Below are 21,766 nucleotides of genomic sequence, written 5' to 3'. Positions count from 1 at the left end.
TGTTGTTACACTTATCATGTGTATTGCATTTAAACATGGCTGTCCATTTTTACTATATTCACATAGGAACTGATTAAATCATTACATATATAATATGATTAATTGCTAGAGGATTCCCAGTTTAGGAAATAGAACCATGAGTTAGTAGAGAACATCAGCTATTAAGCAAGCCAACTTAGCTGAAAACTGTCCTCAAATAGCTGATGTTAAATTCTCTCCTTAAAAAGAAGTACAGTTGTATAAGACATGCAAAATAGATTTTAGTCCTTTGCAACATTCTTTTTAATATTTAAGGCTAGAACACTTGAAATTTTTGTCTATAAACCATATCATGGTATAATTTTATAAAGATGCATATTACATTTGCTTAGTATTCTCGTTAAGTTTAAAATTCTGAGAAAGAATGAGGCTATGCTTTTGCTGGTGCTAAGGTAAGAATGATACTTACGAGTAAACATGGTGAGAAACCAAGGGATGGCGTAGAGCTGTGAGAACAGGAGCACAGGGCATGGATGTGGGGAAAGTACAAGGCACAATTAGAATGATCACCACCAAACTGAATGGCTTAAAAAGTTCAGTCTCGTTCTTTTCTAATGACTAAACTATGAAAGAATGCACACCATATCACTACACAAAGATATCTATCTTACAAATGTGGGTGATCTTTCTACCAGAAATTACTCATAGTTTATCATTATTTTGTTAACAAATATGCTCAAGACCATGTCCACATCAAATGGAATGAGCACATAAATTTTAAGTTCATAGTTTATAGATTGTAAAGGTCCGTATGATAGTTAATATTTTGTGTTAAATTGACAGAATATTAGAATGCTCGGATAAGTGAATACACATTATTCTTGGATGCATCTTTGAGCATGTTTCCAGGTGGAACTAACTTTTGAAAAAGTGCTCAGTAAAGTGGACTGTTCTCCTCTTGTGTGCGGCATCATCCAGCTCACTGAGGACCCATAGAGAGGGAGGGAAGATGAAGGAAGACGAGCTCTCCACTTTCTTTTATGCCTATCTGCTTGAGCTGCAACATTTCATTTTATTCACTCCTGTTCTTGGACTGTTAATAACAAGCCTTAAAATTAAAATAATTTGTGAATGATTACAGGCTACAGTTAAACAAAGACTTATGCTACCCACTTAGATAAACATCTTTTCAACACCTATCAATTATAAATTTATGAGATGAGGAGCATACTGTCTTGGCATTGTATACAAGAGTATATGTATTCAATCTAAAGGCCAATCAAAAACTAAAAGTAAAAATATATAGTTCATTAAAAATATAAATACTATAGTAAAACAATGAACACTGGTTTTCATATCATCACTTACTTAAGCAGACAAGCAGGCAATTCTTTCTAGAGATGCTGTAAATGTATAAAGGAAGCCTGGAGGATATTTGGCTTCATTGTAACAAAATGAGCATTGTACAAAGCAATAAAATCTAATAAAGTATAAATTCTATACCTTAACTTCAATTTAAAAACACGAGGCTGATTTCATCAGATTTTTGACCTTTATTTTAAAGACACAACATCAATAATGTTTCTTGTGACCATTTTGATGAGGGCCAATTATTTGTCATTAAGAATCTTTGGTCAAATTGTATTAACGCTACTATGTTTTGCATAATTCTTTCTGAGCATTTTCATTCATTCATTCACCCAACATAAAATGTTTTGTACTGAATGCAGATGAACCAGATGTGTTACAAGAGACCACAGAGGTACTGGCGAGGGCATGGAAAGGACGCAGAAAATTATGGCTTCTTTTACCCTGGTGGTAGCATTCTTGTGGGTAAATGTTACTTCAGTCTTTATTTATTTATTCAACACTTAACACTTAATATATGCCAAGACTGTTAGCAGACATACAGTACAGGGCAGTGACCAAGTAAGTTGTAGTTCTGATGGGCACTGATGACTTCCGCATTGCCAATTCTCTCTGTTAATCTTTTATATCACTCAGTAAGGTTAGACATTGTTCACTACTCCCACTTTATGAAAACATTTTTTTTTCTTAACTTGTCTTCTAGACAACATACTCATCTAGTTTTATTCTAACTTTTCTTACTGATGCTAGTCCATGTTTTTTGTTGTTGTTGTTGTTGTTTTTCTTTGCTTGCTTTTGTTTTTTTCCTGAGTTTCTTTTCATCTTTCTGGCTTTTAAATACAGGATTATTACAATTCAGTTCCCAGAAACTATTTTTTCCCATTTTTCTTCAAATATTAATTGTAATATGAAGACTGGCATATTTTCAACTCTACTCCAACCCCCCTGAAAAATTTTCAAACATACACTTCAAAATACCTATTTATATCTCAATGTATATGTCTATCTATCTATCTATCTATCTATCTATCTATCTATCTATCTATCTATCTATCTATCATCACCTATCTACAGTCTATCAATCATCTACCTTCACGTGAACTCTTGAGGTGTCCTCCAAATTCTGTACCTCCAAGCATACATTTCTATAGCCGGTCAGGAACATCTTATCCTTCCATTTGATAAAAAGCAATTTTGCAATTGTTCTTGACACCTCCCTTCTCAACCACCAGCAGTCTTTCTATTCTACCTTCAAAATAGTATCTGTTGAATAGTGAAAACTTCTCACTACCTCTACTGCTAACGTCTATACTGAAGCCACCACCATCTCATGCCCTACTTATCCTATGATAAGTAGCTATGATGATTCTATGACATTCTGTCCTTGTCTGTTCTTGGATTTCAGCCAGCAAGGTGTCAGAATGATCTAGTTCTATTACACCAGTGGTCACTATTCTATTCAAAAGTATCTTGTTTCTTTGTGGTGCTAAAATAAAGCCAGGGGTGGACGATGTATCTGAAACACACAAAATACTCTCCTCCCCATTTCCTGCTATGTGACTTCATGATTGTTCACTGTGCTCCATTCACTGTGGATATGGCTTCACCTTTCTGGTATATGCTTCCTACCCAGGCTGGCACTTGCTTATTCTTTATCTCATTTTCTTAAGGAAATGATACAAAAGTCACCTTTCCTGTGAGCCTCTCTTGGAAAACTCATTTAAAAAGTCAACCCTTCCTTCATTTAAACACTTAACACACTATGTCCAAATTTAGCTTGTATTTTTCTAGAATTTACCATTATATCTGAGTATATATAATACATATTAAATATATCACATTGCCTATTTACACAATTCTTTTCCCTGACACCTGTGTAATTATTTACTTATTTATTATGGCTTTATTAGCAAATGTGAATGATAAAAGATCTTTTACTTACTTACCTTTTAATTTTTACATTTTAGTAAACATTTTATGTATGAAAATTTTGCCAAGATGAATATGTACCAGGTGAGTACCAGGGTCAGAAGGAGTCAGGTTCCCTAAAACTGGAGTTACACAGGATTGTGAGCCACTGTGTGGGTGCTGGAAAGATAACTTGGTCTTCTGCAAGGGCTCTTAACTGCCAAGCCACCTTTCCAGCCCCATTACGTATATATTTTTTTTAATCCTACAAAAATCTGAGGGAAAATGTTTTTGCATTTATCGCCTCTTCTTTAATGTATCCAGAGGATAGAATAATACACAGTATAAAATAGGCACCCAAATATTTATTTAAACAATGAAGGAAACATACTATGGAGATATCTAGAACATAAAACCAAATGCTCCTGAGATGATGCTTTCCTGAGAAAGAAGTCTTCAAACAAGCATAAAAGAGTGAGCAGAGAACTTAACCATGATTACTCTGTCAGGAAGAATATTTCATATTAAATAGCAGGAAGTACTGGAAACATCATCGAATCTAGTTCTTTAGACATACTTTGATTATAGTTACTTTTTCTTTTTATTATTATTATAATTTATTACAATTTATTCAATCTGTACCCTGACTGTGGCCCCCTCCCAATCCCTCTTCTCCTCCAATCCCATCCTCCTACCCTCTTCTACCCCTATGACACTCTGCCCTAGTCCACTGATAGGAGAGATCCTCCTCTCCTTCTATCTGACCCTAGCCTATCATCAGGTATCATCAGGACTAGCTGCATTGTCTTCCTCTGTGGTCTGGCAAGGCTGCAACCCACAACCAGGGGGAAGTGATCAGAGAGCCTGCCACTGAGTTCATGGCAGAAACAGCCCCTGCTCCCCTTTTTAGGGAACTTACTTGGAGACTAAGGCTACATCTGAGCTGGGGGTTTAGGTCCTCTCCATGCATGGTCCTTGGTTGGAGTATCATCTTTAGGACCACCAGGGCTCAGTTTATTATTATTATTATTATTATTATTATTATTATTATTATTATTATTGGATCTGCTGGTCTCCTTTTGGAGTTCCTGTCCCCTCCAGGTCTTTCTATCTTCCTCTTCTTTCATAAAAATTCCATGCATTCTTCCCAAAGTTTGACTGTAAGTCTCAGCCTCTGCTTCGATACTTCCATCAGTAAGAGTCTTTCAGAGGCCCACTGTGGTAGGCTCCTGTCCTGTTCTCTGTCTTTTCTTGCTTCCGATGTCTATTGCATTTGCCCTTCTGAATGAGGATTGAGCATCTTCCCTAGGATCTTCCTTATTGTTTAGCTTCTGTAGGAATATAGATTTTAGGATATTTATCCAATATTATATGTCTAATAATCATTTATGTGTGAGTATATACTATATGTGCCTTTCTGTTTCTGGGTTCCCTCACTCAAGATGATCATTTCAAGTTCCCACCCATTTGTCTGCAAAGTTTTGGAGATTAGGGATCCAAGGCACATACCTAAACAGTAAAGGCAATACACAGCAAGCCTATAGCCAACATCAAACTAAACAGAGAGAAACGTAAATCAATCCCACTGAAATCAGGGACAAGGCAAGGCTGCCCATTCTCTCCATATCTCTTCAACATAGTACTTGAAGTCCTAGGTACAGCAATAAGACAATGAAAGGAGATCACGGGGATACAAATTGGAAAGGAAGAAGTCAAAGTATCATGATCTGCAAGATATAATGATATGATAGTATATATGAATAACCCCCAAAATTCTCCCAGAGAACTCCTTCAGCTGATACATGCCTTCAACTAAGTTGTTAGATACAAAATTAACTAAGGGGGAAAAAATAATTAGTAGCTTTCCTGTATACAAAAGACAAAAGGGCTGAGAAAGAAATTAGGGAAACAACACTCTTTACAATAGCCACACATAACCTAAAGTATCTTAGTGTGACACTAGCCAAGTAAGTGAAAGACCTATATGAAAAAAACTTCAAGTCTCTAAAGAAAGAAATTTAAGAAGACATCAGAAGATGGAAAGATCTCCAGTGCTCATAGATTGGTAGTGTTAACATAGTGAAAATGATTACAGTTACTTTTAAAGGGGTTAAGGTTAGTAGAGGGAAGCTTATTCAGTAATATTGGAAAAGTGATAATTCAGATTTCAATTAACATCTTTAAGATAATTCAGAGACTCAGCGGTACTGTTACTAGCACCAGACACTTCTTACCAACAAAATGAAGACCACGGAAATGCAATAAGAATATGTGAGACATTAATTCCTTTATTCTTTCTATATTTTTCCAGTTGAAAATTCTTTCTTTCTTTTCTTTCTTTCTTTCTTTCTTTCTTTCTTTCTTTCTTTCTTTCTTTCTTTCCTTCCTTCCTTCCTTCCTTCTTTTTCTCCTTCCTTCCTTCCTTCCTTCCTTCCTTCCTTCCTTCCTTCCTTCCTTCCTTCCTTTCTTCCATCTTTCTCTCTCTCTCTCTCCCCCTCTCTCCTTTCTTTCTTTTTCTTTTAAGAGAAGGGGAAGTTTAGACTTAGGGATTGAATCTAAGGCCGGGAAAGCACTGTGTCATCAAGTATATCCTGAGCCTTCTCTTAACCTTTTAGTTTTAGACAGAATCTTATTAAGTTGTCTAGGCTGCCACAACCCCAAAGCCCTCTGTAATGAAGGAAAATCTTAAATTTTTGAGTCCTTTCCCTCAACCTCCCAAGTAGTTGAGATAATAGACGTATTCCATGAGATCCAGTTTAATTCATATCTTTTGTCTTAATTTTCAAGCTATTAGTACAGTTATGGGATATGATAATCATAAGGATATTGGAATAAAATAATTTTGAGTAACAGAAAAATTTTACTTTTAATGGTTCTAAGTGTTGAAATATTTGATTATAAATATGAAAATACAGATACTCTCAGCTATCACAGTTTTAAGTTAGAGGCTGTAAACCAATAAAAAGTTGTACATTTTCTCAGTATTCTCCCAGTTACAAATGTCAGCCTGACTTGACAATATGTGTATAGTTGTCAGCTAAGTAAATGCTGCCCCCTAGTAACAGCAAGCAAGAACTGGCAACATTTAACTAGTTTTCTCTGCATTGTATAATGCTGGTAAAAACAGAAGCAAGTTGACTCATAAATATTAATCAATGTTGTCAATTGTTCTTATTAAAACTATGTTGTGAAATATTTTCTTCTAGTGACTTAGAAATTATTTTATCATTACCAATAAGCTATTTGTAATTGTATTTAAAAAAACAAGAGTAACATGAAAACATAGGAATCATGGAATTTCTTTGTTATTCTAAAATTGTCTTAGTCCATTTTGTGTTCCTATGACATAATTCCACAGACTATGTAAGCGTTTTGTCTGACTCACAATCTTGGGAGCAGCAAAGCTGAGAATCAGGTGCATCTGGATAGGAACATTCATTGGGCCATCACACCTGGCAGAAACACTGGTGAGAGTGGCAAGCAAAAAGTGTGGAAGAGAAAGAAAAGAGAATATGAAGGTTAATTTATACTATCCAATCAAGTATGTAAGGTCTGACTCACCAGTATGATATATATATTTGCAAAAAAGGGAGGGTAGCATCCTTGTGTTCTAATCACTGTTCTTACTAGGCTGACATTTATATTAATAGTGCAAAGGCACAAGTGGAAAAAAACCCTGCAGAAATCAAGACAATGGCCCCAAAGTATAATTAATGCTTGTAAAGGGGCAAATTTATGACACTTTTAAAGTTGTACACTAATGCTTTGTGAGATGACGTGGGAGGCAAGCAACTATGCTTTGTACTGACATGTGTGGAGGAGCTGGACAGTCACGTCAGCTATGAGACCACAAGGTGCTTTCTTCCAGACAATACTGTTTTTACTTATAAGAATGACAGATAAATAATACTTTAAAGCTTGGATATGTGGTCAACATTTCTCAATGAATGAGTAAAATAAGCTTCTTCAAGAAACATCTTAAGCTGAGATGAGGATTATTACAAAAGGGTCTGGAAAGATTGTAGAGGAATTTTAACTCAGCAACATTACTACTCTGGCTGGAATACAGACATGCCCTTTGGGCACACCTTTAATATCAAACAATGAGGGTAAACATAGTTTGGAGAAGGAAGCAGTAAGGTTGGAGTTTGTTCTTGAATTCAGGGCAGGTCAGCTGAGGCAGCTGAAGCCAGAGAATGAGAAAAAGCCAGCAGACAAGAACAGATTGCTAGATTTAGTTTGAGGCAAGCTCAACAATTCAGTCAGAAGTTAAGAGAAGCCAATTTGAATCAGTCAGCTTGAAGAGGAGTTTGAGCCAAAACAGTTGAGTTGAACTAGTTAGCCAGAGTTCAGAAAGAGCTACAAAGTGTGAGCTTATTCAGCAATAAGTCTCAGAGAACAAAAATATTCTAGGCCTAGATTAGATTGTATGGAGACTAAGAAGCTTCCAAGATCGGCCTATGTTAGCAGATGGAGACAGTAAGCCTCTGAGATGACAATTAAATCAGGCAAATAAAAGTTACTTTAACAAAAGACAGGTTAACAATTAAAAGCATGTTGCCCTTCCAGGGGGCTTGAATCTGATCTCAAGCACTGTGTTAGACATGTCACAGTCAACCGTAACTCCAGTTCCAGGTGACCCAATACAAACCTGCACACACACATGCACATACCCTTCCATAGAGAAAGATACTTAAAAATAAAAATTAAAAAAAATAAAAGAACATTATAAGACTGCTTTCCAGTACTTACGTGACTATGTGTGGGTGCAAGTTTGTTATACATATGCATATGAAGGTTAGCAGTTGACATGTATTTTTCCCAAATAATCTCCATCTTATATATTGAGGCAGGCTTTCCCATTTGAATTCAGAGCTTGCTGGTTTGATGACTGTAGGATGCTCTGTCTCTGCCCTCCTACACATTAAAATCACAAATGGGGCACCATAACTGCCTAGCAGTTAAGTGAGTGATATGTTAAACTCCCGTCTTCTTTTTTATTATTAATTAATTCAATTTACACTCAGTCATAGGCCCCTCCTTCCTCTCCTTCCAATCCCACCTTCCCTCCTGCATCCCCTCTTGCCTATTCCTCAGAATAGGGGAGTCCCCATACCCATACACTCTAGCTCATTTATTCATATGAGTGCTGAGTGCATCGTCCTCTCCTGTGGCTTGGTAGGAGGAAGTGATCAAAAAGCAGACAACATAGTCCATGTCAGAGATAATCCTCCACTTCCTTAACCAGTGGGACCACATGAATCCTAAGATGCCCACTAGGTTTATCTTCTTGGGGTCTGTGTATTGTAGTATTGTCTATTCTATACTACATGATTAAAATCCACTTATAAGGGAGTTATACCATGTATGTATTTTTGGGTCTGTGTTACCTCACTTAGGACAATCTTTTCTAGTTCCATCCATCTGCCTGCAAATTTCAGATTTCCTTGTTTTTAATGGTTGAGTAGTATTCCATTGTGTAAATGTACTGCAGTTTCTCTATCCATTTTTTGGTTGAGGGATATCTGGGTTATTTCCAGTTCCTGGCTATTATGAATAAAGCTGCTATCTATGTCTAAGTGAATCAAAGACCTCAACATAAAACCAGTCACACTAAATCTGCTAGGGGAGAAAGTGGGTAAGAGCCTTGAACTCATTGGCACAGGAGACAACTTCTTGAACATAACACCAACAGCTCAGGCTCTAAGATCTATAATTACTAAATGGGACCTCATGGAAATGAAAAGCTTCTGTAAGGCAAAGAACACTGTCAATAGAACAAAAAGTCAGTCTACAGGTTGGGAAAAGAGCTTCACCACTTCTACATCTTACAAAGGGCTAATATCCAGAATACATAAAGAATTTAAGAAACTAAACACCAACAAACCAAATAACCCAATTAAAAATGGGATACAGAGCTAAACAGAGAAATTTCAACAGAGGAATCTTGAATGATGGAGAAACACTTAAAGAAATGTTCAACATCCTTAGTCATCAGGAAATGCAAATCAAAACGACTCTGAAATTCCATCTTACATCCATCAGAATGGCTAAGATGACAAACTTAAGTGCCAATACTTGAGGCACTTGTGAGGATGTGGAGAAAGGGGAACACTCCTCCATTGCTGCTGGGAGTGCAAACTTGAACAACTATGTTGGAAATCAATCTGGTGCTTTCTCAGAAAAGTGGGAATAGCCACACATCAAGACACAGCTATTCCACTCCTGGGCTACACTTGAAAGATGTTCCACTCCACAACAAGGATATTTGCTCAACCAAGTTCATAACTCTGGTCTTCTTGATTATACACTAAAAACTGTATCCTCTAAACCACTGATACAGTTTTAAATTGTACATTTCAAGTAAGCTTAAGACATGCTTTGATACACTTCTAACCAAATAAAGAATGGCAACGAATAGAACATAGAAGTAGATATGAGAGTCCTGCTGTTCTAATTTAGGGACATAAAAAATATAAGGCAATAGCACTATTCTGCTTATTAGAGTTAAAGTTATTAAAAAATATACAATTTTAGCTAACATTATTATTAAGGCGTTACTATTCTATTTATTTATTTATTTAGCCATTTACTCATTTATTTATCATTTACTCATTTACTTATTTATTTATCTATTTATTTATTTATCTATTTATTTATCTATTCATTTATTCATTTATCTATTTATTTATTTATTTATCTATTTGCTTATTTATTTGTTTGTTTGTTTATTTATTTATTTATTTATTTATTTATTTATTTATTTATTTATTTATTTATTTATTTATTTATTTATTTATTTATTTATTTATTTATTTATTTATGTGACTGTTTCACTGTAGAGCCCAGGCTGGCCTTGAACTCTAGATCATACTCCCAGAGATGCCTAGAAGCTTGGGCTGTCATACCTAGCTAGTTGTTATCAGTCTGTACATGGATCAAAAACTACTAATCAATGAAATACATACACAAAGCCCCTGGGCTTTTCATTAATTTTAAGAATACACAGTGACCCTGAGTTGTGGAAAGCTGTGAAAACCATGCTCTGTTTTCTTTTACTTACCTACCAGCAGTACGATCAGAAACACTGCAGTACTGAGGATTCAATTAAGGATATACTGAACAACACGGTTGTTACATATTTAAATTTCAAGCGATTCTTTTAAGCAAAAAGTTACTAAACTGTTATTTTGTCCTTCCTAGCAGTAATAATAAACCTTTGGTTTATAAGTTTGGGCACTTTCTACAAGAAAGTAAGCAAGCTTTACTATGAAATTATGCTAGTAAATTATTCACATTCAAAGGTCATAGGGATTAGAGTTAAAGTCAGGTTCATCCCAGCATTTAGACGAGAACACACCCTTTAGAACTACAGATATTCTACAACCAGAATCTTAGCTTGGGATATTTTTAAAAAAGCCTATTTTCCTAGTTTTTACTGCAATATATTTTGATATAAAATCAAAAGCTCATTGTCAGTAGTTTCTTTGGACTAAAATCTAAAACTTCTAAAAGGCCATAAACAAATAAAAAACTAAATAACAAATATTTCTAAGTCCTTTGATACCTCTCTCTATATATATACACACACACACACACACACACACACACACACACACACACATATAATATATATCCAGCCAAACATGATCAAAAGCTTTTGAAGAACAGTACAAACATTTTTTATCACCTGCAGTTACATAATGATGGTTAGCCACTATACCCTGAATTTGTTAGTGTTATCTTCAGCTTAAGATAGTAGGGTCAAAAGAACACAATCTACTGAGAGATAGCACGTATCATTTCTCATAATGGCACTTGACAACTGTTCATAAGAGGCAAGCACAATGCTTTCCTGAACATTTTAGGAAAAAAACCTGTTCTCTTAAGAATGAGGAAGCATACTTTCCTACTCTCATTTTAAGGACCCAGTATATTTCCAGAAGCAGAACTGCATCAAGAAAGAATGATAAAAATCACTCTGGCCCCAGCTTCTCCAAATATGCATTACTTACTCTATTTATATGTAAATTACATAACTGCCATGACTTAGATAATCTAGGCATCACATCAGTGCACAATATCCCAGGCTACTTAAGCTTCAGCACTGCTTGGTGTTCACAGTTCTGTGACCCACAGCAAATGGAAGGGAGCCAGAAATCACAATCTCTCCTGCATAGGAGCCAGCATTTCAACTATGGAGGATTAATGAAGGCTTGCTTTGATAGGATTAGTTCTCCAGTAGGAATGCAGTTTGGGATCTCATTATCACTGAACCCACTCTTTATCTAAATGAATCCTAGCTCACAGTATTGTTAGAGGCACAGTCACAATTTTTTCAAAAATAATTTTACAGGAAGAATATTGAAGATAATGATTGAAGGGAACAATAAAAGAATGCTGTGTACACCTGCTGATGAAGTGCATCCAAGATGTGATTAGGAATATCAGAACAATTCCCTACCATCCACAAAGGTCAAAGGTCGCTCAAAGGTTACATTGTTAATTTTTGTTCTATAAAAAAATAATTTATTTTAAAAATTTAAATTTCATAGCTCTGTTTATATTATTTTCCCCTTCCCTCCAACTTCTCCTACCCACCGTCTCACAAATTCATGGTCTCTTTTTTTCAATTATTATTGTAATATATACATATGAATTAATATATAAATACAGCCTGCTGAATCCATTTTCTGTTGCTCGTTATGCTTTTTAGGGCTAACCAACAACATATTGGATAACAAAATCAGGAGGCTCACCCGTGAGGAAGACTCATTTATCTTCTCTCAGCAGCCACCAACTGGCCTGTAGCTCTTCAAATTAATTTGCAGCTCTTCAAATTGTCGTTTTTAAAATCATCCAGCTAACTTTCCTTCTTATTTAGTAAGAAGTTTTGTTTGCTTACTTTCTGTGGCAAGGAACAGTTATAAATGGGACTTTTTTATGGATTAACACATAATCACTTTCATCCTCGGTTTTCTTTTTGTTGCCAGATTCTCAATATAGTGAGAAACCATGACCTAAAGGGCATTTGGAAATAGATATGGAATAAGTTTCTAGAAATGTGTGCAGAGGCATGATCAGGAGGTTACTATCAACACCAGTGGTGGGTTCCAGAATGCCCAGAATTTGTCCTGGCTGTATACTACTTCGAAGGGCACCAATCAATCAATCAATAAATAAAATCAAGTCAAGAAGAAAGCCTTTCACAGAACAATTTAAACGAACCTCCCCCCCCCCCTTTTTTTCCCTCGTAAACTGACCATGCCCCACACTCATGGGATTTGGGCAGCAGAAAACAGACTTGATGAATTTAAAAAGAGAGAGGAAGAGGGAGTGCACACACAAAGTTGGATATTCAGGAGAGGGAGAATTGAATCTGGTAGGAGATGGGAGAGGGGGTAAATACTATCAAAATACATTGCATGAAATTTGTGAAGAATTAATAAAAATATCACTTTTAAACCCACTCTTCAATAGATTCCAAGCAACAAACTTAATAGTAAACGTGCGAAGGAACAAGAGACTCTTTCCTCCGATAAGGACATGAAAAGGAAACACAACACAAACACAAAGCTATAATTACTTTCAGCAACTTGTGTAGACATATTATGACGACCAATAGTTTAAAAATAGCATCTTTTATCCTGTGATTTCTGCTTGAGTTTATCACTTACAAACTCATGTCTTGTTAATGCAGTAGGCACACTTACGTCAGGAATGAAGCCAATCTCGTTGAGATGGTTACTCAGTTCTGGATCGTGGAATGCGATCATCTGGGAGAACACGGTCAGGTACTCTGAAAAGACAATGATGCTGAAGATAATCACTGTCTTCACCAACTACCTCAAAGTCTCAAATAAGTGGACATTCGTTTACGCTGAGAATCTCACTCTTCCACAGAGCAAGGGACTTTAACATACAATTTTCCATTCTGTTGTTACTTGAATCACAATGCTAAGTATTAAAACATAAGCTATATTACACTATACTTTTAGAGCTATTTGTTATTTCTTGAGTCAGAAATTAAGCACAGGATGACTGATGTTTTCCAGCCAAAGTGTACAAATACATTTGCTCTAGTAACAGTAAATACCTTTGTTATTGGTTGAATGTTTAGAAGGTGTAACAGACCTGGAAGTAAGGAACAGTGAAAGATGAGCACTCACAGGTGAGTGACTGTGCCTCAAACTGCTTTCTACACACAAATTTCAACATCTTTCCTAGTTGTAAAATTTTCCCACCTGCAGTTCTATGTTTGGTATATGTAGAAATATTAATTTAATTAACTTACAAAAATTCACAGAAGTAAGTAAATGGTAGGTAATTGAAAGTATCTTTTGCTGGGCCAGAGAGATAGCATGGTGTGTAAAAAGCCTGCTGTGCAAGCACAAGGACCTGAGCTCAGACCCCAGCACTCACGTAAAAGCTGGGTATCTAATATCCCAGCACTGAGGATAAGGAGCCTGGCTGAGTACACAGGTTACTAATGAGCTGGTTCTGTGAGAGACCCAGTCTCAAAAGATACAGTGGAGAACAATTTAGATTTACACCTAACTTCATTTTCCAGTATCCAAAGACATGTAGACAGAGTACCTGCATTCACACCTGCACACACACACACCACACACAGACACACACAGACACACACACACACACACACACACACACACACACACACACACACACAGTAGAAGGAAAAAGTCCTTGTGCACACAAATAAGTACTGGAGAAGTGGAGAAGCCAGGAAAGTTAAATACTGGGGCTTATCTCTTCAAAGGAAGGACATGTTTACTGGTCTTCCTCCCCGACCATGGGAGAGAGGTAGTTTACAACCTGGTAATCCTTTGCTATCTGTAAGGCCAGGCTTCACCTGAATTCCCCAGAATATTATGCTTGTTTATCCAAGACTTTGCCCCCTAAATCTTGAGCATAGCTTCTTGTCTATAAAACCACCTTTATAAGGTGTCACTTGTACTTTAGAACAGACTAAGTGACTTCTATGTTATCTTAGATCAAGCCAATCCCGGCTCCAACAAAGTTTATGTTAACTTCAGTCCGTTCTCCCTAGACCCTATGTTGAGCATTGTTTCTAAGTCAACAGAACCCATCTTTTTGGAGGAAGACACATGTACTTTGTAAAAGAGTTTCAATATAAACATGTCTTAAGTTTGTTATACACATGGGACAACAAAGTTAATTGTCATCAAAAGTTTTAGAAAACTTTTTTTTCCAAAATTGTGCTATTTGACTGCTGAAGCTTGAACCAGTGATGGCTATCCAAGTTGGGCTGAGCTGAGTTTCATTCTTTTCTCTGCGGATTGTTTTACTGCTGGCCACAGACGGACCCCCCAACACACACACACCACACCACATGCATGTGCACACACACGTGTACACAATCACATACCTCTTTTTTTGCTCTAACCCTATTACAAGTTATAAGGTTCAATAAGAAGAATGAATTCTTAATTTCTTGATTGTTTCAATAGGTAACTATTTTCACAACTTATTCTGTACATACTAAAGGATCTAAATGGGATGGTGGTAGCATGTGTTCCAAATCAGTAACTTCCTTTTTACGTGAAAAATTAAAAACAAAAATTAAAGCCTATAATCTCAACACTCTCGGAGCAGAACAGAGAAGATTGTGAAGTCTAAGACAGCCTGGGCTGCAACGCAAAACAAAACAAATACAAGACAAATGAGCCTTTTTTAAAAAAAGTTTTATTTATTCATTCATTTATTCATTCATTCATTCATTTATTATGTATACAGTATTCTGTCTGTATGTAGACCACCATGTGGTTGCTGGGAGTTGAGCTCATGACCTTTAGAAGAGCGGCCAGTGCTCTTAACCCCTGAGCCATCTCTCCAGCAGCAAGACAAATGAGATCAATTTCTTTTTTGAAACTGAAATCCTAATAACAATAAAAGTTGAAAGCTTTCTTTTGATAATTTAAGTTTTCAAATAACTGATTTTTAAAATGAATTATTTGGTGAAATCATCTTTGAAAACAATGTTTCATTGTTTTATCAGTTTATGTAAGTATGTGTGTTATTTTAAGAAATTTTAAGTAAAAGTAACCTATTATTTTTTTTCTCAACTAAAACTGTTCCTAATTATCCCTTGTATGTTACAGTTACTAGCTCGTAAATACTGTGTGTACTTTAAATAAGCAGCATCAAGTCAACAAAGGAAATGTCAGTGCTGTACTCAATTCAATGATATATCAATGATAATTCAATGATATATCACACCATTGACCTAATATGAGTATTGTATACTCGTTCTAGATAAAGAATGGGAGTCCAATTAACACATTTCTTGATTTGCTCTTCATTCTAATACAACAGATTTCAATTTGCCCACGATCCTATGATACTACTTTAGAACAAAATGGTACAATTTTAATGAGTTTCAAGTCACTAATCAAGTTGAAGATCTACAACATATTTAAAGGCCCAGGGAAACTTTGACACTTAACTTTTCTTTAACTGCTTTCCCACCATTGCTTATCGTAGCACATCTATAATTTCAATTTATCCAAAAGCCAGCACTAGGTATCATCAGCCACTATAAGTACTCAATTGTATATTGATAAGCTATAGTTGTTAACTTTAACTTCGAAAAACCATGTTTCCACTAAAAGCAGAAATTCATGCTTCAGGCAATTCTCCACAGCCATGCCTGTGTTTATTAAACATCATTCCTACTTAAGCCTGATAAACTTAATTACTATGTGCATTTACACAGCTAATTAAGGATTTACTGAAGAAACCTCACCCATATTTTCCTTGTGTTCTGCCAAACACCAGTGGCTGGATTTATTACAGTATGTACATACTCACACACACAGATATATACTAAGATTTGTGTATTATTGTATTGAATATAACTTCACCTATGTAAATAAAATTTATAAAGTTGGGCTTTTGAGAACAAACTTTCAAATGGAGCTCAGTGGCAGCTCTTTATTTCAAGGGGAACATGAGAGAAGATAAGTGAGAACTGTATATTATACATTCTCTCCTAATAGAATTAAAAATTTCTCAAAGTAACAAAATATCCAATTCTACATATCCTTTGACTTGAGATAAAACTGAAGGAATTAATGTTAGTTACTAAGAAATAAAATAGTAGCTAGGTTAAAACAAAAGATTCTACCTATAATATTACTGATTATATGTATGTGTATATGTACATATATATTTAATATGCATGGGTGTTTTGTCTGCATGAATGTCAGCATACTACGCTCAAACTTGATGAGGTGAGAAGAGGGCATTGTTTCCTCTGGAGCTGCCGTTAGACAGTTCTGAACTGCCATGTGGTTCCTGGGATTTAAACCCAGGTCTTCTGAAAGAACAGTATTCTGAACTGTTGAGCCATCTCTCCAGCCCTTACAAACCCATTTTAAAGGGATATTAAACTGTTAAAGCACTAAAGATGAAAATCAAGGTTCTTAAAATAGTCTCAAAGACAGTATTTTCTAAAGGTGAACACTACTCCATTTTTTAAAATGAAGATATTTATAAAATCACCCTAATGCCTCAAGTGTAGTTTCAATACAATTCCATAAAACTAAATATAAACTTGCTATATTTTAATAAGAAACCTTGTATTTTTAGCTTTTGAAATGAGGTATATAATGATAATGAATTGTGCATTCTAATTTCTATATATTAAAATTTATTGCTCTCTTTCACTTATGACATACACTGAATGGTGATGTAAGAATTTCACCTGATAATGTCATAATTTTTATGGCTGTATATAAATAAGCCATATTTGTTTTTAAAACCTGCATGAGAGATGAACTTTCAAAATCTCCACATAAGAATCCATGCCAGTTTCCTCTCTGACCAGCTTTTTAGCATTGGCACTCTTAGCAAGGGAAAGCAGACGTGAAGGTGACAAAGCAAATGACCATGTCTGCTTACTGCTCAGAAATGACGATCTTCATTTGCTAAGTACTATCTCCCAGAAGATTTCCAGTTTATCTTAAAGATGACGGTCACATCAACAGGCAGAGAGATGCTGCCAGGGGTCATGTATGCTTCCAACTCCAGCATGCCACAAGCAGGAGGACTAAAAGCCTGCTTTGAGCTCTACACCAAGCTTCAGATCAGTTGGTCAGTAAGAGTAAAAACCTAAGCCAAATGAAACAGATAAGGGTGTGCTGACTTTGGGCACGCTAAGGAAGCTCACAGGTGAAGTTACTTCCCACTAAGAAAGTGGCAATAAAAGCTTGATCTCCTTATTAAAAGCCAAGAACAAATCACAAATCTTTATAACTAAATGGGAAGAGGGGGCTCAAGAGAAGAGAAAGAGAAAAATGGTTTTTTAAAACATGTGGTGGTGTCGGGGCTTGAACCAGTGCCTCATACACACTATGGCAAGCACTCTACCAGTTGTTATAGCCTCAGCCCTAGTAAAGTAATCTTGGCTTGGAGTTATATATACTAACTATTATTATTATTTTTAAGTGAGCAAGCAAGCTCAACTAATAGTCCTTCTAGTTAAGATAGAACATTTTCCATACTGGAAAAAAAAAATCTTAGTTATGTGATTCCAGACATTCTTGCCAGACTCGACTTTTCATATGATCCTTGCTTTCTCCACATAGCTACCATTAAAATAAAAATATCATGAATGTTCATTAAACTGGCTTTTCTAAATCACCACAGGAAAGATGATTTTGATCTGCCTTCCAAACATACACACCTTATATACAGTAAGAAAGGACACTTCCCTGTACATATCACATTTGACAGCTGGACTTTTTATGTCTGTCTTCCTCCTTATTTCAGGGACTTCCTTAATGGCTGTGTGTGGTGGGATAATATATCCTAATTTGTACTGGTTTGACACACAGAAGCTGGTGTGGTTAGTGCAATGTTTAGCTTTCAAAAATAGCCATGATTGCTATTTTCACAACCTAGAGCAACATGTTATTGCTAGAAATGACAGGGCCATCACTGTGAAAACTATGTTGTTCTTTTCCTCAAAGGACTCAGAAAAATAAACACACAAATATTGGGGCAATTACATAACCTAGACTTACATGGTAAATATCTTTTCTATCCTGACTTTTCGCAGCCTTATCTTTCCATGTGAATATACCTATATCTTATAAAACAATTCAAAAATGCATAATGTGACAAATTTCATGGTTAAAATATGCCTATAGTATAAGCTATAAAAATTATTTTCAATATAATTGAATCTATAATTAACAGATTCATCCAAGATAGCTTGTTTCACTTTAATTAGTAGAGACAACTCTAATTCTTAAATAAACATGTCTGCATCTAAACTGAATTGAGAGTGGATAATATACAGTCATTAGAAAAGGAGCATAATTCCTTGTGAATATGTAAGAAAAAAAAATCTCTGATCTTTCTTCCTGGATTTTGATGAACCATCAACATATGCTACTGGATCAAAATTATTATCCTGAAGATTGGTTACTTTGATAGAAATGTGTTCCTATATGAAAACAAGAAAAAGCATTTGCTTACCTTGTATTACATGTGAATTGTCTTTCAAGAAGAAGTTATATAGGTATTTGGGAATAAAAGCAGACATGCACGCATAAGCCAAAGCTAAAAAGAATAAAGGAAATACACAATCAGTTAACAGAGTAATGGCCAGTTCTTATTCACTCAGAACACATTCTTTGAGTCTACTATTAAATAACAATTATGGTAAGAAGTGCTGGAAACACAAAATTATAGGGACAATAGCTTCTGCTATTTAAAAAAATGAGACACTAAAGATAAACATTCCAGTAACTTCAATTTCAAAATTGTGGCAATCATTATTCTGTAATAATAAAATCTTAATTGCCTGAACTTATTTATTTTTTTAAATTACTAACAAGGTACAGGAACAACATAGTCTTTAATTACTGCTGATACAAGCAACGTTCCTGGATTTAGGAATACTTGTCGTAACTTGTGCCTTCAACTACAGATCTTTTATTACTCTTGGATTGTGACTAATAGTTAGACGTACCTGAGTAGAGGTGCAAAAGTGAAGAGCAGACTACTGAGTGAGCTCTTCAGAACAGAGCACTACAGGATCATTCAACGAGAGAGAGAGAGAGAGATCTAGGTTTTTGGAGATTATGCCATATCTTCTCAATTCTAGAATTTTCTATTGCTTATGATATGATAGCATATAAAAAAATGGAGATTCTGAGGTAAGATACCTATGCATTGAGGTAATGTTGGATATCATACTCTATGATTGATATAATTCAGAATTTTAAATTTGATTCTATCAAATCTAACAAAGTATTTTAAAAATCTACTATAAAAAAATCCTAAAACAGAGGGACAGAGAGTGAAACACCTGCCATTAACAAAGAGACTGTCACACAAAGATTGGCAGCACTAGCATATGGGTACTCATTTAGGAGAACAAAACGGACCTTGGCTTGATTTCCTAGTCCACAATGTGTTGCCTAAGTTCAGAAAGGGAGTTAAGAAGTCTTCATTAAACAAGTACATTTGGAATAATATGTGTGGGATATATAAAAAGCCAATTCTTATTGGTTAATAAATTATTTAGAAAATATATTTAATATATTTAAAATATATTTAACAGTAATTTCTGGAAAAGTTAGAATCTTTTTCCAAAGACCCATAAAAATGGTCATCAAAGTGGGTAAATTAATTTAGCAGAAATAGCCCAATTCCCGCCAAACTTTTAGATGTGGCCTGGTGACAAAGAATACCCTTCAACACTAAATTAGTTATTTTCACCCTACAAAGGACGTTAACACAATTCCACAATATTTTATGATATGTGGATATTTAAGAAAAATATACATAAGGATCTCTCAATTATTTTTTTAAAGCTTACCTTCACTGTTGAAATTTAGATATAAGAATGGAGCACAAAGTGAGTCAAGACCTGATGTAGACAAGATGAAACAAGAGTAAAATGAATACATTGAGATATCTTACTCTATTCTTGCATACCTTCCAAATAAATTGAGCATTGTAAGTACATCTACAAATGGACATTTGTTCTGTCATTAGTACTTATGCAGAATAAGTAATAAGGTGTGACATATCATTAGTGTCCAAAACAGATTGGTTATTACTACCATCAATATGATTATGAGGCAAAGAGCAGCACAGCAAGAGTGACATAGAAATATGGTAGAGGGCTTTGGATATAGTCACAATTCTGACCCAAACCATATGTGATTTTGTTAATGATTTAGCCTCTTCAATATGTTTTCTCATTTAAGAGATGGATCTTTGCCATAGAAGCTTTTTTTTTTTTTCAGGATTATGAAAAAAAAAAAACACCTTAAAAATTAGTTAAAAAATTAAAATACACACACATATTATTTTATTGATAATGGTGCAATTCATCTGTTATGCTGAAAGAACACACAAAATGTACATAGAATGGGTTAGGAGGAAATGCACTCTGAAAGGTGTGCTGCACAAAAAATAATCATGCCTATAAGAGTGGAGAGCAAGCAATATAAAACTCAAAATCAAACCACTGCTCATGACAAAACACTCAAAATAGGGTTGGATTGAATAGGTCTCTCATTTATAAATTAACAGTCATACAGATAACAATGGAAACTGTTAAAAATCAAGGGCTACAGACATTAAAGATACGAGGGACAAAAAGTGAACAAATGAAATAAGCAATTTATGGTGATATTCCATTCCTAATAACTATAATAATCATATACTAGGAATTCTTGACTAGTAACATTCTCAAATAGCCTAACATCTTTTATTTTGCTCCTTTGATATGATTAAAATTGTTTCCACAAGATCAGACTCTACTTTCCTATTGATACCACTATAAGTGGTTTACTTTTAAATATCAAGTAAAATGATATCTTCAAAGCATTTAGACCAGGTTTGTTTGATAACTGATTTAAAATCAACATCTTCAAAATGCATTGGAATTTTAGATGTTTTGTTCCCCTCCAAATGAAGGGGAAAAGACTTGAAGAAAACTCCTAGTAACTGAAAAGTTACCTTGCCAGTATACAAGATCAGGATGAGAAACGACCCAAGCTTTCAGTACACGCCGGAACTTTGCATGACCTTCTGGTGATGATAACAGTTCATCATACTGATGACAGCGAGGAATATCCACTTCAATCTGTGAGCAGTAAAGAAGGAGGTACAACTGTAACACATGATCCCGCAGACCATGCTTCTTCAACACACACAAAAAGAGACTGCTTCACAACATCTCATCTTTATAATCACTGGTAAAAGTTTTTCAGTTTTGAAATTAGTCTTTGGAAAATCACACATTAGTTTCTGAGTATAAAAGAAACTTTTTCTAGCACATATCAGGCAGTGTCAGAATATTCATAATAAAAGGAAGAGTTTTTCTCACACCTTTTAACTTTAAAGAATTGGCACAATTGTCTCAGGAACACCTTACTTGTCTATCTGTGGGAATTGGAGTGTCTTTATCAATTGCATCATACTTGGCATGAATAGCTCCCTGCAA

The 21,766-nt window shown here is 35.2% G+C and overlaps 1 protein-coding gene across 4 annotated transcripts in view; it reads right to left on the bottom strand.

Annotated features, from left to right (window-relative positions):
- Positions 1–21,766, bottom strand: part of Tbck (TBC1 domain containing kinase) — a 170,105-nt gene that overhangs the window by 89,692 nt on the left and 58,647 nt on the right. For 3 of the 4 annotated variants that reach the window (XM_055628141.1, XM_055628139.1, XM_055628140.1), the window contains exons 16-21: positions 21,698–21,760; positions 21,280–21,406; positions 20,129–20,179; positions 18,781–18,864; positions 12,969–13,054; positions 449–485 (exon numbers count right to left, since the gene is read on the bottom strand). In XM_055628141.1, coding sequence (XP_055484116.1) covers positions 449–485; positions 12,969–13,054; positions 18,781–18,864; positions 20,129–20,179; positions 21,280–21,406; positions 21,698–21,760 — 448 coding nt within the window. The remainder of the gene's footprint in view (positions 1–448; positions 486–12,968; positions 13,055–18,780; positions 18,865–20,128; positions 20,180–21,279; positions 21,407–21,697; positions 21,761–21,766) is intronic. The other variant, XM_055628142.1, reaches the window with a different exon arrangement.

Source organism: Psammomys obesus, unplaced genomic scaffold (genome assembly GCF_907164565.1).
Source record: "Psammomys obesus unplaced genomic scaffold, mPsaObe1.curated_primary_1811, whole genome shotgun sequence".
Classification (NCBI taxonomy): domain Eukaryota; kingdom Metazoa; phylum Chordata; class Mammalia; order Rodentia; family Muridae; genus Psammomys; species Psammomys obesus.
This window is presented reverse-complemented; position numbering and strand designations above follow the sequence as displayed.